Source organism: Aotus nancymaae, unplaced genomic scaffold (genome assembly GCF_030222135.1).
Source record: "Aotus nancymaae isolate 86718 unplaced genomic scaffold, 86718_ANA_hifiasm-v0.15.2.pri h1tg000018l, whole genome shotgun sequence".
Lineage (NCBI taxonomy): Eukaryota > Metazoa > Chordata > Mammalia > Primates > Aotidae > Aotus > Aotus nancymaae.
This window is the reverse complement of record NW_026988430.1, coordinates 23,175,501-23,188,117: the sequence shown is the minus strand read 5'-3', so window position 1 is coordinate 23,188,117 and position 12,617 is coordinate 23,175,501. Positions and strand designations below refer to the sequence as shown.

The window sequence follows — 12,617 nt, the reverse complement described above, 5'->3', positions numbered from 1 at the left end:
AAAAAGGGATTTAATCAATAATATAGATTAACTAACATCAAAGAAACCAAATACAAATCACTATTCTGTAATACTCTCCTTAAACCTAGGCTATCTGGTAAATATGCAGGTCCCCAGTCAGAGGACATCTAAACGCAACATAACTACTTCAGCATTCACTCTCTACTAATCAGCTGTTTGTTTTCACATGTTGATCGCTATGTCTAAAAATACTCCATAATCTAATATGGTTTTTGATTAATATATGCAGTTTCCTCTAATCTAGAAAAAGGTTAAGTGTTTAAAGATTGCAAAGTTAGCAAAGCTACCTAACTTCAGGTCTCCTCATCTCCTGGTTGTCTTGGTCATCCTTTTAATAGAATTTTGCAGAATACAACTACTAAATACAACTACCAAAAAGAAAGCATTAATAAATATTTGCTAAGTTTATACAATATGCACAGCCCTCTGGGGCATATTTTTTTTTAAGTCACAAAGTCTGCCCATCAACAATAATAATTTTGGCTGGATGGTAGCTCACAGCTGTAATCCCAGCTCTTTGGGAGCCTGATGCAGGAAGACTGCTTGAGCCCAGGAGTTTGAGACCAGCTTGGGCAATATGGTGAGACCCTGTATTCACAAAAAATAAATAAATTGATTAACTGGCAATGGTGGCACATGCCTGTGTCCCACCTGCTTGGGATGAGGAGGTAGGAAAATTGCTTGATCCTGAGAGGTTGAGGCTGCAGTGAGCCATAATCGCACACTGCACTCCAGCCTGGAAGACAGAGCGAGACCGTCTCAAGACTTACATGAACAAGATTAGACAAGACATACACGAACAATTAGTGAACGAGCCATTATTTAATAAAATGTTGTGCTACATATTACAGATGCAGGCTCTAATTCTTGAAAGAAAGTTTAGAATGGGAGAAAAACAATGTCGGCTAAAACTGTCAGGTGCAGGCCAGGCACAGTGGCTCATGCCTTGTAATCCAGCACTTTGGGAGGCTGGGAAAGGCAGATAGCTTGAGCCCAAAAGTTCAAGCCCAGCTTGGGGAACATGGTGAAACCCGATCTCCACAAAAAATATAAAAAATTAGCCGAGTGTGGAGGCACATGGCATAATTTCAGCTACTTTGGAGGCTGAGGCAGGAGAATCTCTTAAACCTGAAAGCTGGAGGTTGTTTGCAGTGAGCCAAGATTGTCCCACAGCACTCCACTATGGGTGACAGAGCAAGATTCTATCTCAAAAAAAAAAAAAAATACTACATGGAAATGTTTTGTTATTAAATTTGTTTGAGGGGAGTAGATGCTCTGAGGAGGTGGCACCATAAAGAAAATAAAAACACTAGACAATTCAGAGTTGGTGAGGCCAGGCTCACATCTGTAATTCCAACACTTTGGGAGATCAAGGTGGGAGGATAATTTGAGCTCAGGAGTTCGAAACCAGCCTGGGCAAGATGGCAAAATCCCATCTCTGCAAAAAATACAAAAAGTAGGTGGGGGTGGTGGCATGTGCCTATAGTCCCAGCCACTTGGGGGGAGCTGAGGCAGGAGAATTGCTAGAGCCCAGGAGGTTGAGACTGGAGTGAGCCATGTTTATGCCACTGCACTCTAGCTTGGGCGACAAAGTGAGTCCATGCCTTAAAAAAAAAAAAAAAAGATATACTTCCGAGAAAATACCAGGGATTAATTATAGAAGTACCTAATCCTTCATAATACTTTACAATTTACACAACAGAGTATATGTACTAATCAATATCTGCATACACATAGTATCCTTCCTCAATTAAATAATCCTAGGTCAACAAATAATAAGGAAAAAGAAGTTCATCATCATCATTAAACATATTCACAAAATTTCTATGTGTTTAATACTTTATTAGAGTTTATACAAAAAATGTTAAATACACTGAAACTGAAACTTAAAGTTGCTGTTGTGGCTTTTACAATTTAAAATTAAGATCCCTCTTATAAAGCAATTACTTTAATTTTTCTAACCAATGATGACTCTTAACAGTCCAAAGGACAGGAAAAGAGTCTTAAAACAGTCTGGAACAAAATAAAGTTTATGAAATGATGTAGAAAGCCTGAAAGGGTGTTACTCCTAACTTTAAAATGAGAAAAGGCTAGATAAACCATCCTATCACAACATTTCCTGAGTCCATCAGGGAGCAACCAAATAGCCGGAGATCTCAGGAAGAGCTCCCTCCAAGGAAAGACAGGATGTATGCACTGATATCCAATAGCAAGCATAAGAGAAAAATGTAGCTGCCATACAAGTGAGAAAAAAATCAGCTAAAAATTTTCCAAAATGCCACTCATCTACTCTCTACCTCTAGTGACGTGGCTATTCTAGCCATTTCCTGTAAGTGGAATCATATAACATACGATTTTTTGTATTTGGCTTCTTTGTCTTAGCATAATATTTTGTTTTGTTTTTTCCAGTGTTCAGTTTCCTTTAATGACCCCTATCTCCCTGAAGGGCAGGTGCAGGCAGCTAGGTGATGGCAAGAGATGTTAACTTGAAGAGCTTGCCCTGATTGAGGGCTTCCCACATGCTGGAAGGCCCCCTCCCAGGAAAAGTGCTCTGGAACCAGAGTCTGGGTCTCCTCACCACCAGGATCCGGTTTCCGCCATGTATATGACTCATAGTCTACCTGCCAACCTGGACTCAGTGGAAAGGCAAGCACCTTGCCTTGGAAGACCCAGATTCCAGAAATGGAGCTGCTATTGTTGGTTCCAAAGAGGATGACACTGGCGAAGGCATTCTTCTTCAGCTTGTCCATTCGCTGGAACATTCTAGTGATGAGATTGCAGCTCATGAAGGTCTGAATAAGTTCTTCAGGGAAGGGATACTCTGAGTAACACAGGGACCAGCCATCCTTATCAAAGTGCTCCCAGAAATATGGCAGTGCCGCATAGTGTGTCCTCACTGGACTACTTGCACTTAAATTCATCCAACACAAAGGTACTCTTGAGCAGGTGAGCGAAGGGGTCCTTGGTCTTGGGTTCAGTGGGCAGCACCTGCTCACATTCATCAGTGCACCTAGGTACTGGCTGGCGGCACTATATCGCTAGCAGCAAAGCTCACCCACTGCACCACCTGGGCTGCTGCCTCTGGAGTACTTCCCTGCAGCCTCTCATGACTTACATAGTAGGCAATGGCATTGCTCTCAAACACACAGAATCCATCGTCACCCTCAAATGCTGGAACCTTGCCAGCAGGAAATTTGTGGATAAATTCAGAAACGTGGTTGGTTTGGCCAAAGTGGACATGGGGTGGTGCAGAGAGCATGCAAACCTGAGCCCCGCTGTACTGAGCAGCGATGAGGACCTTGAAGGCCCTCCAGTTTTCAGGATATGTGTACAGGGTCCCAGCCACCATGGTGATTCCGCAAAGAAATGTTTTAAAGGTTCATCTATGTTTTGAAGGTTCATCCATGCTGTGACACATGCTTGAAAACTTCATTCCTTTTTTGTTAACAAATAATATTCCATTGTACAAATATACTACATTTTGTTTAGTTGGTCGGTATTTTTTGTGCCCTGAAAACTACAAAACGTCATTGAAAGAAACTAAAAATCTAAATAAATGGGGAGACATTTTAATTTCATAGGCCATAAGACATAATATTAAGATAGCAATATTCCACAGATTCTGTGAAATCCCTATGAAAATCTCAGCTCTTTTTTTTTGAGATGGATTTTCGCTCTCGTTGCCCAGGCTGGAGTGAAATGACACTATCTTGGCTCACTGCAACTTCTGCCTTCCAGGTTCAAGCAATTCTCATGCCACAGCCTCCCAAGTAGCTGGGATTACAGGCACACATCACCACGCCTGGCTTATTTTGTATTTTTATTATTTATTTATTTTGACACAGAGTCTCACTCAGTCACCAAGGCTGAAGTATTGTGGCACGATCTCAGCTTACTGCAACCTTCACCTCCCAGGTTCAAGCGATTCTCGTGTCTCAGCCTCCCGAGTAGCTGGGATTACCACCACCACGTCTGGCTAATGTTTTTTTGTGTTTTTAGTAGAGATGGGGTTTTACCATGTTGGTCAGGCTAGTCTGCAACTCCTGACCTCAAATGATCTGTCTGTCTCAGCCTCCCAAAGTGCTGGGATTACAGGCATGAGTCACAATGCCTGGCCTTAATTTTGTATTTTAGTAGAGACAGGGTTTCATCATGTTGGCCAGGCTGTTCTCAAACTCCTGACCCAGGTGATCCACCTGTGTTGGCCTCCCAAAGTGCTGGGATTACAGGAGTGAGCTACTGCGCCTGGTTTCAACTGTCTTTTTTGCAGAAATTTGACAAACTGATCCTAAAATTCATATGGAAATACAAGAGACCCAGAATATCCAAAACAATCTTGAAACAGTAAAACAAAGTTGGAGAAATGAAATTTTCTAATTTCAAAGAGTAAATCTTACTACAAAGCTACAGTAATCAAGACAAGGGGATACTGGCATATCGTAGGAATATAAATCAATGGACTATGCTTTGGGAGGCCGAGGCGGGTTAATCACGAGGTCAGGAGTTTGAGACCAGCCTGGTCAACATGGTGAAACCCTGTCTCTACTAAAAATACAAAAAATTAGCCAGGCATGGAGGCAGGTGCCTGTAATCCCAGCTACTCAGGAGGCTGAGGCAGGAGAATCGCTTGAACCTGGGAGGCAGAGGTTGCAGTGAACCTGTAATCCCAGCTATTCAGGAGGCTGAGGCAGGAGAATCGCTTGAACCTGGGAGGCAGAGGTTGCAGTGAACACTGCACTCCAGCCTGGGTGACAGAGCGAGACTCCGTCTCCAAAACAAAACAAAACAAAAACAAAATAAACCAATGGACTAGACTCTAGAAATAAAACCTTACAGTTATTGTCAAAGGGTGCTAGGACAATCGAAGACACACACATACAAGAATGAAGTTTGACCCTTCATGCCATATTTAAAAACTGGTATTCATCTGGGCACAGTGGCACATGCCTGTAATCCCCAGCACTTTGGAGGCTGAGGTGGGTGGTTCACCTGAGGTCAGGAGTTCAAGACCAGCCTGGCCAACATGGTGAAACCCTGTGTCTACTAAAAATACAAAAATTAGCTAGGCATAGTGGTGGTGCCTGTAATCCCAGCTACGTGAGGCAGGAGAATCGCTTGAACTCTAGAGGTGGAGGTTGCAGTGAGCCAAGATTGTGCTATTGCACTACAGCCTGGGCAACAGAGCGAGACTCTATCTCAAAAAAAAAGAAAAAAAAAACTCGCATTAATAGATGATATATAAATGTAATAGCAAAAACTATAAAACTCATAGAGGAAAACATAAGTAAATCTTTGCAGCCTTGGGTTAAGCAATGGTTTCTTAGATATTAAACTAAAAAGTACAAGTGATAAAAGAAAAAACAGATGAACCGGACTTCATCAAAATTTAAAACTTTTGTGTTTCAAAAGGCACTGTCAAGAGAGTGAGAAGATAACCTACAGAAGTGGAGAAAATATTTGCAAATCATGTCTTTTAAGGGACTTGTATCTAGTCCCTTAAAAGGGACTTCTTCATAAAGAACTTTTACAATTCAGTAATAAAAAGACAACCCAATTAAATAATGGGCGAGAATTTGAATGGATATCTGTTTACCAGTATATATCTACATATATAGACCTTTACATATGATCCAAAGAGATGAATCAGATATGCTGACCTAAATTTTTCCCAATACCATGAATACACTGGGACTGACAGTTCTGACTTCAAGAAAGGAGCTAAGGTAAAAGAAAGACTGAAGTTCATATATATTTGAATTTTGAAGCATTTTATGTTAATATGAACTTAGTTTAAGTCTCTTTCTCAATTGACAACTTACATTACCATATTAAATTACTAGTTATATCCTAAAATGAAAAATTCTAAATTCCAAGTTTTTATATTATACTAGTACTTAAGAAAAACAGGTTAAAAAAAAATAGGAGGCTCCTGAGGTAGGAGGCTTCCTTAAGCCCAACAATTCGAGTCCAGCCTAGGCAACATAGTGAGACACTGTCTCTAAAATAATACAATAAAAGTTTACTATTTTGTAGTTATATACACAGATGTGCATTTTGTCATTCTAAATGTGAAATAAGAATGAATAAAATGTATTGGTTGGATACGGTGGCTCACACCTGTATTCCCAGCACTTTGGGGGACTGAGGCAGGTGGATCACCTGAGATCAAGAGTTCAAGGTGGAGGTTGCAGTGAGCCAAGATCATTCCATTGCACTCCAGCTTCGGTGACAAGAGCAAAACTCCATCTCAAAATTTTTTAAATAGGACGATAAATTTATACTGAAACAGAGAACCCAATAAACAGACTCAGGAAAAATGTCAATCCTATCATAAATCTGAAATAATGGCAGAACAAGAAAGAGTATAATTTTACACAATATATGTAAGAGAAATAATTCAATACATATCCCACACCAAAAGAGCAAAAAATAAAACACTCCACAAAACCAAAAACAATGCAGGTGAGTGCCACTATGCCCCGCTAATTTTTTTGTATTTTTAGCAGAGATGAGGTTTCACCATATTGGCCAGGTTGGTCTCGAACTCCTGACCTCATGATTTACCCACCTTGACCTCCAAAAGTGCTGGGATTACAGGCATGACCCACTGCACCTGGCCATAATTTTTATTATCTTATAAAATTTATTCTTTTTTTCTTTTGAGACAGGGTCTCACTGTCACCCAGGCTGGAGTGTTAATGGTGCAATCGTGGCTCACTATAGCCTCAATCTCCTGGACTCAAGCAATCCTTCTGCCTCAGCCTCCTAAATACCTGGGACTTACAGGCACATACGACCGCGCCAGGTAATTTTTTTTTTTAAGTAGAGACGAGGTCTCGCTATGTTGCCCAGGCTGGTCTGGAACTCCTGAGCTGAAGTGATCCTCCTGCCTCAATCTCCCAAAGTGCTGAGATTACAGGCATGAGCCACCATAGCCAGCCAATAAATTTTATTCATTCTTATTTCACATTTAGAATGACAAAATGTACATCTGTGTATATAACTACAAAATAGTAAACTTTAATTGTATTATTTTTAGAAACAGTGTCTCACTATGTTGCCCAGGCTGGACTTGAATTGTTGGGCTTAAGGAAGCCTCCTGCCTCAGCCTCCTGAGTAGCTGGGACTACAGGTACGCACCATGGCGTCCGGTTTAACTTATTATTTTTATAAAGAATATTTCTATCAACTTAGCACATTTTATCTCTATCTAAACATTTTAGTAGAACTTAAATAAAAATTTAATTAAGTTCCAATAAGCTAATATTTCATTTGCAACATTTAATTTTATAGAATCAACTAGGTTTTACTATATGGAAAGGTTTTCTTTAACATAAAATTTATAAAACATACTTGCAACATAAAAATTTTTATGTCACAGAGATGAACTTTGTAAGAATAAGAAGCCAATCATGGAAATGTTCCCAAGATCATAATCAGTGGTTCTTAAAGCTCAAAAGTACCAAAGAAGCAGAATTACAGTTCTGTAGTACTCCCATTTGGCCTCTAAGAACACAGCCATATTGACATCTAAAACAAAGCCTTCTTTACCCTTTCAGGAAGAAAAATAACTACAGGTAAGATTAAATCTGTTATAATCAGGAGGTTCCTCAAGAATTTAGGCTGGTGGGTAACTACCTCAAAGGAAAACTTAGAACAAAAAGATTACCTCAGCAACTTTTGGAGGCACTCCATCCCCAAGCACTTCTCGGATGAAGCAGTGCTGGCCCATGTAATATGAGAGTCCACAGGTCCTCTTGAAGGCATCCTTCAGTCGTTTTAGCTCTACATCTGTAACTGCAATTCCAAAACAGAAGATGGTAAGAAATCAGGCAGGAAAAGAAGTCTCTCATCATTTTTTTCAACCTGGTTCCTAAGAAAAATTGAGGCCAGATGCAATGGTTCACACCTGTAATCCCAGTACTTTGGGAGGCCAAGGCAGGCAGATCACTTGAGGCTAGGAGCTCAAGATCAGCCTGGTCAACATGGCGAAACCCCATCGCTACAAAAAACACAAAAATTAGCTGGGTGTGGGGTGCATGCCTATAATCCCCAGGATTTAGGGGAGGCTGAGGCACAAGAACCACTTGAGTCTGGGAGACAGAGGTTGCACTGAGCAGGGACCATGCCACTGCACTCCAGCCTGGACAACAGAGCAAGACTCTGTCTCAAAAAGATAAATAAGTAAAAAGAAAAAAAAAGAAAAATTGGCAAACATTACACTTCTCTTTTGGTTAAGTAAAACAAACTCAATGATATTTAGTCATAATTGTAATTTTTTCAAATCTAATTTTAAAAAATAAGTGTAAGGGCTGGGCATGGTGGCTCACACCTGTAATCCCAGCATTTTGGGAGGCCAAGGCAGATGGATCACGAGGTCAGGAGTTCAAGATCAGCCTGGCCAAGATGGTGAAACCCCATCTCTACTAAAAATACAAAAAAATTAGCTGGGCATGATGGCATGTACCTGCAATCCCAGCTCCTTGAGAGGCCGTGGCGGAGAATTGCTTAAAACCCAGGAGGCAGAGATTGCAGTGAGCCAAGATCGCACCACTGCACTCCAGGTTGGGCGAAAGAGTGAGACTCCGTCGCAAGAAAAAAAAAGTATAAAAATTATTATTATCATTATTATTATTATAAGAGATAGTGTCTCCCCAAGTTGCCCAGGCTGGTCTTGAACTGCTGGGCTCAGGCAATCCTCTTACTTTGGCCTCCAGAAGTGCTGGGATTATAGGCATGGGCTACCACGCCCAGCCAAAATTCTTAACCTTCAGTTTTCAAAAGACAAAACTTTAATGTAGGCATACAAATTTTAGGCAGGGACATAGAAGAAGTAACAAATATTTCAAATTAGCAGGTAAGCTAAATGCCACTGGATTCTGGCATTAATGTTTCCAGCAGCAATACATTAATCTCCCTTGTGATAAAAATTATATCATTTGTACTCCTTGAGCACATCTCTATCCATGTGGAGAACAATCCTCAAGTTTAGCTTGGGTTTTGTCATTATTTACAAAGAAAATAATTCATAAATAGATGATATTAACAACCTAAAATTTTTAGATACTCATTATCAAAAATAAAAAATTATTGAGCCATTACTTTATGCATTGAAAACTTTTTTTCACTGTATAAGACAATCTCTATCTACAAGGACAAAGAAATAAATACCCTTTACTATTACATGGTCAGTACCACAGTTACAATGGAGGCACAGAAATGGTACCTTGGCCCATGCTAGAGAAAACAGAGAATTCTTCCAGATGAAGAGGATTACATTAAATTTTTAAAGGCTAAACCAAGCAAAATGAACAAGAATATGTTCATCAGAAATCACAGTTTGCTTCAAAGTACGATGAAGTACAGAAACGTGGTAAAAGTATCTTACTAAAGCAAAATAAGCCAGTCACGGAGTAGCAAATGATAAACCTACAGAGGCAGTGAGACCAAGTCACAGAGACTCTGTCCTGTCATTAGGAAGGGACATAGTCAGAAACAACTCAGATAAAAACTGCAGGTAGACAAGAAACAAGACACAGTGAGATATAATTTTGATAGCTCACTCTACCAATAATATAGAGAACAGAACAAATCTGGAAGCCTGCTACTATAAGAAAAGGAGCTAAGTTTGGGAAATATCCAGAGGGTCAGTAGAACTTGAAGCTAGACTGAGAGTAGAAGCAGTACTGGAGAGCTTTTTTTTTTCTTTTTTTGAGACAAAGTCTGGCTCCGTTGCTCAGGCTGGAGTGCAGTGACGCAATCTCAGCTCACTGCAACCTCCACCTCCTGGGTTAAAGCAATTTGACTGCCTTAGCCTCCCAAGTAGCTGGGACTACAGGTGCCCACCACCACACCTGGCTAATTTTTGTATTTTTAGTTCCACCACGTTGGCCAGGCTGGTCTCAAATCCCTGATCTCAAGTGATCTGCCTGCCTTGGCCTCCCAAAGTGCTGGGATTATAGGTGTAAGCAACTGAGCCCAGCCAGTACTGAGAAACTTGAAGGATTATGTTATCATGTAGACAGAGAATGTAAGAATAAGTCAGGAAGAAAGGCGATAAACTTTTTAAGGACACTGAATATGGGAAACCTTGGAAGATGCAATGGGGTTTTAGAATTATAAGTGTAAAACTTAAGAGAGGTTTGACGGGGTCATCGGTATAGAGGTAGTAATTAAAACCATGAGGAAAAAGCATAATGAAACACATCAAAACTAGAAGAGGCCAGTGTTTGTAGTGTCTACAAGAGGAAGGAAACAGAGGGAAAAACTAAGAGGAAGAAAGTTGATATGGAATAGTCAGGAGAACAGAAGGAGAAGCAGAAGAGTGTGCCCTCCAAAGGCCAGGAAAAGGGGACTTATCAAGTTAAGGCAGAAAGGACCGGCGAAGACAAAGACTAGGCCAGGCGTAGTGGCTCATACCTATAATCCTAGCACTCTGGGAGGCCAAGGCAGGAGGATAGTTTGAGGCCAGGAGTTAGAGACCACCTTAGGCAACATAGAGAAACCCTGTCTCTACAAAAAACAGAAAAATTAGCCACCCGTGGTGGCACGTGCCTACAGCTACTCAGGAGGCTGAGATGGGAGGATCACTTGAGCCTGGGAAGTCAAGGCTGCAGTGAGCCATGATTGTGCCACTGCATTCCAGCCTGGATGACACAGCAAGACTGTCTCAAAAAAAAAAAAAAAAAGATAAAGAGTACTTGGCACACGGCTAATCAATTCAATAAATGCTTGTTGTATGAAGGGAGGGTTCATGGTTCAGCAACATGTACAGCAATGATAAAACAATAAGAACTACTAGTTCCACTTTGGGAGGCCGAGGCGGGTCGATCACGAGGTCAAGAGATCGAGACCATCTTGGTCAACATGGTGAAACCCCGTCTCTACTAATACAAAAAAATTAGCTGGGCACGGTGGCGCGTGCCTGTAATCCCAGCTACTCAGGAGGCTGAGGCAGGAGAATTGCCTGAACCCAGGAGGCGGAGATTGCGGTGAGCCGAGATCGCGCCATTGCGCTCCAGTCTGGGTATCAAGAGCGAAACTCCGTCTCAAAAAAAAAAAAAAAAAGAACTACTAGTTCAATAAGTAGCTAGAGAAAAGTATGACTATTATGTACTTTATTTAAAACTAGATTCATAATATTAACATTTGTAATTGAAGGAGGTAACTTCAGCTGCTAGAATAAATGGCTTTAGTAACAAATTAGGTTGCTCATAGTCCAGTAGAGGAGACAAGAAAATTAAACATTAGAATAACATTAGAATAATATATATTATTAAACATTAGAATATATTATTAGAATAATATATTAGAATATAATTAATCTAATAGATTACCTATACAGTAGTATAGGTAATCTCCTATACTCTGTTGGTTACAGATTATTTGAAGGACTACTTGGTAATATGTTTTTTAAGGAAAATAGCAATCTGATGGCCGGGCACGATGGCTCACACCTATAATCCCAGAAATTTGGGAGACTGAGGCAGGTGGATCCCTTGAGGCCAGGAGTTTGAGACCAGCCTGGCCAACATGGTGAAATCCCTTCTCTACCACAAATACAAAAATTAGCCAGCTGTGGTGGTGGGTGCCTGTAATCCCAGTTACTCAGGAGGCTGAGGAAGGAAAATTGCTTGAACTGAGGAGGCAGAGGTTTCAGTGAACCGAGACAGCCCCACTGCACTCCTGCCTGGACAACAGAGCGAGACTCCGTCTCAACAAAATAAAATAAAATAAATAGCAATCTGATGACTAATGAATTTATTCATTTAAGCTGTGGGGAAATGTACCTATAAATAAGCTTTTAAAGCATTTATAAGAAACAATGTCCATCAACAAAGGAGATTGAATAAGTTATTGTATACACTTAGAATATTAAACAGACACTGAAACGTTGCTACAGATCCATATTTACTGAAAATAAATACATAAGAATATGTACCATACTGTGAAATGTTGAAAATTTTGAAAATAAAAATTTAGGCAAGACAGAAAACATAATACAATCAAGCCTAATAAGTTCTGTGGCTTTTTGGGGTTTTTTGTTTTTTGTTTTTGAGACGAGGTCTCACTCTGTCACCCAGGCTGGAGAGTGCAGTAGTGGCATGATCTGAGTGATGGGTGCATTACAGTCTCAGAATTCACTACTAAAGAACTCATCCATGTAACCAAAAACCATTTATACCCCCTAAACTACTGAAATTTAAAAATAAATAAATAATTGAAATAACGGGAGTGTCACTTCTGCTGTAGTCACAAAAATGCACAGATTCAAGGGGAGGAACATAAATTACCCTTCCCAGTGGGAGAATTGTCAAAGTCACACCGTAAGCAGCATATGGGGCCGGGCACAGTGGCTCACGCCTATAATCCCCACACTTTGGAAGGCTGTGGTGGGTGGATCACCTGAGTTCAGGAGTTCAAGACCAGCCTGGGCAACACGGCGAAACCCCATCTCTACTAAAAATACCAAAATTAGCTGGGCACTGTGGCATGCGCCTGTGTCCCAGTACTTCAAGGCTGAGACAGGAGAATCACTTGAACCCAAAAGGTGGAGGATACAGTGAGCTGAGATTACACAATTGCACTTCAGCTTC

General features: G+C 40.6%; 1 protein-coding gene and 1 pseudogene across 3 annotated transcripts in view; both read right to left on the bottom strand.

Moving 5' to 3' along the window:
* USP32 (ubiquitin specific peptidase 32) overlaps nucleotides 1-12,617 on the bottom strand; it is a 212,429-nt gene that overhangs the window by 154,472 nt on the left and 45,340 nt on the right. For all 3 annotated transcript variants that reach the window (XM_064378438.1, XM_012445418.3, XM_064378439.1), the window contains exon 2: nucleotides 7,691-7,818. In XM_064378438.1, coding sequence (XP_064234508.1) covers nucleotides 7,691-7,818 — 128 coding nt within the window. The remainder of the gene's footprint in view (nucleotides 1-7,690; nucleotides 7,819-12,617) is intronic.
* LOC135275671 (elongation factor 1-gamma-like) lies at nucleotides 1,290-3,370 on the bottom strand (annotated as a pseudogene).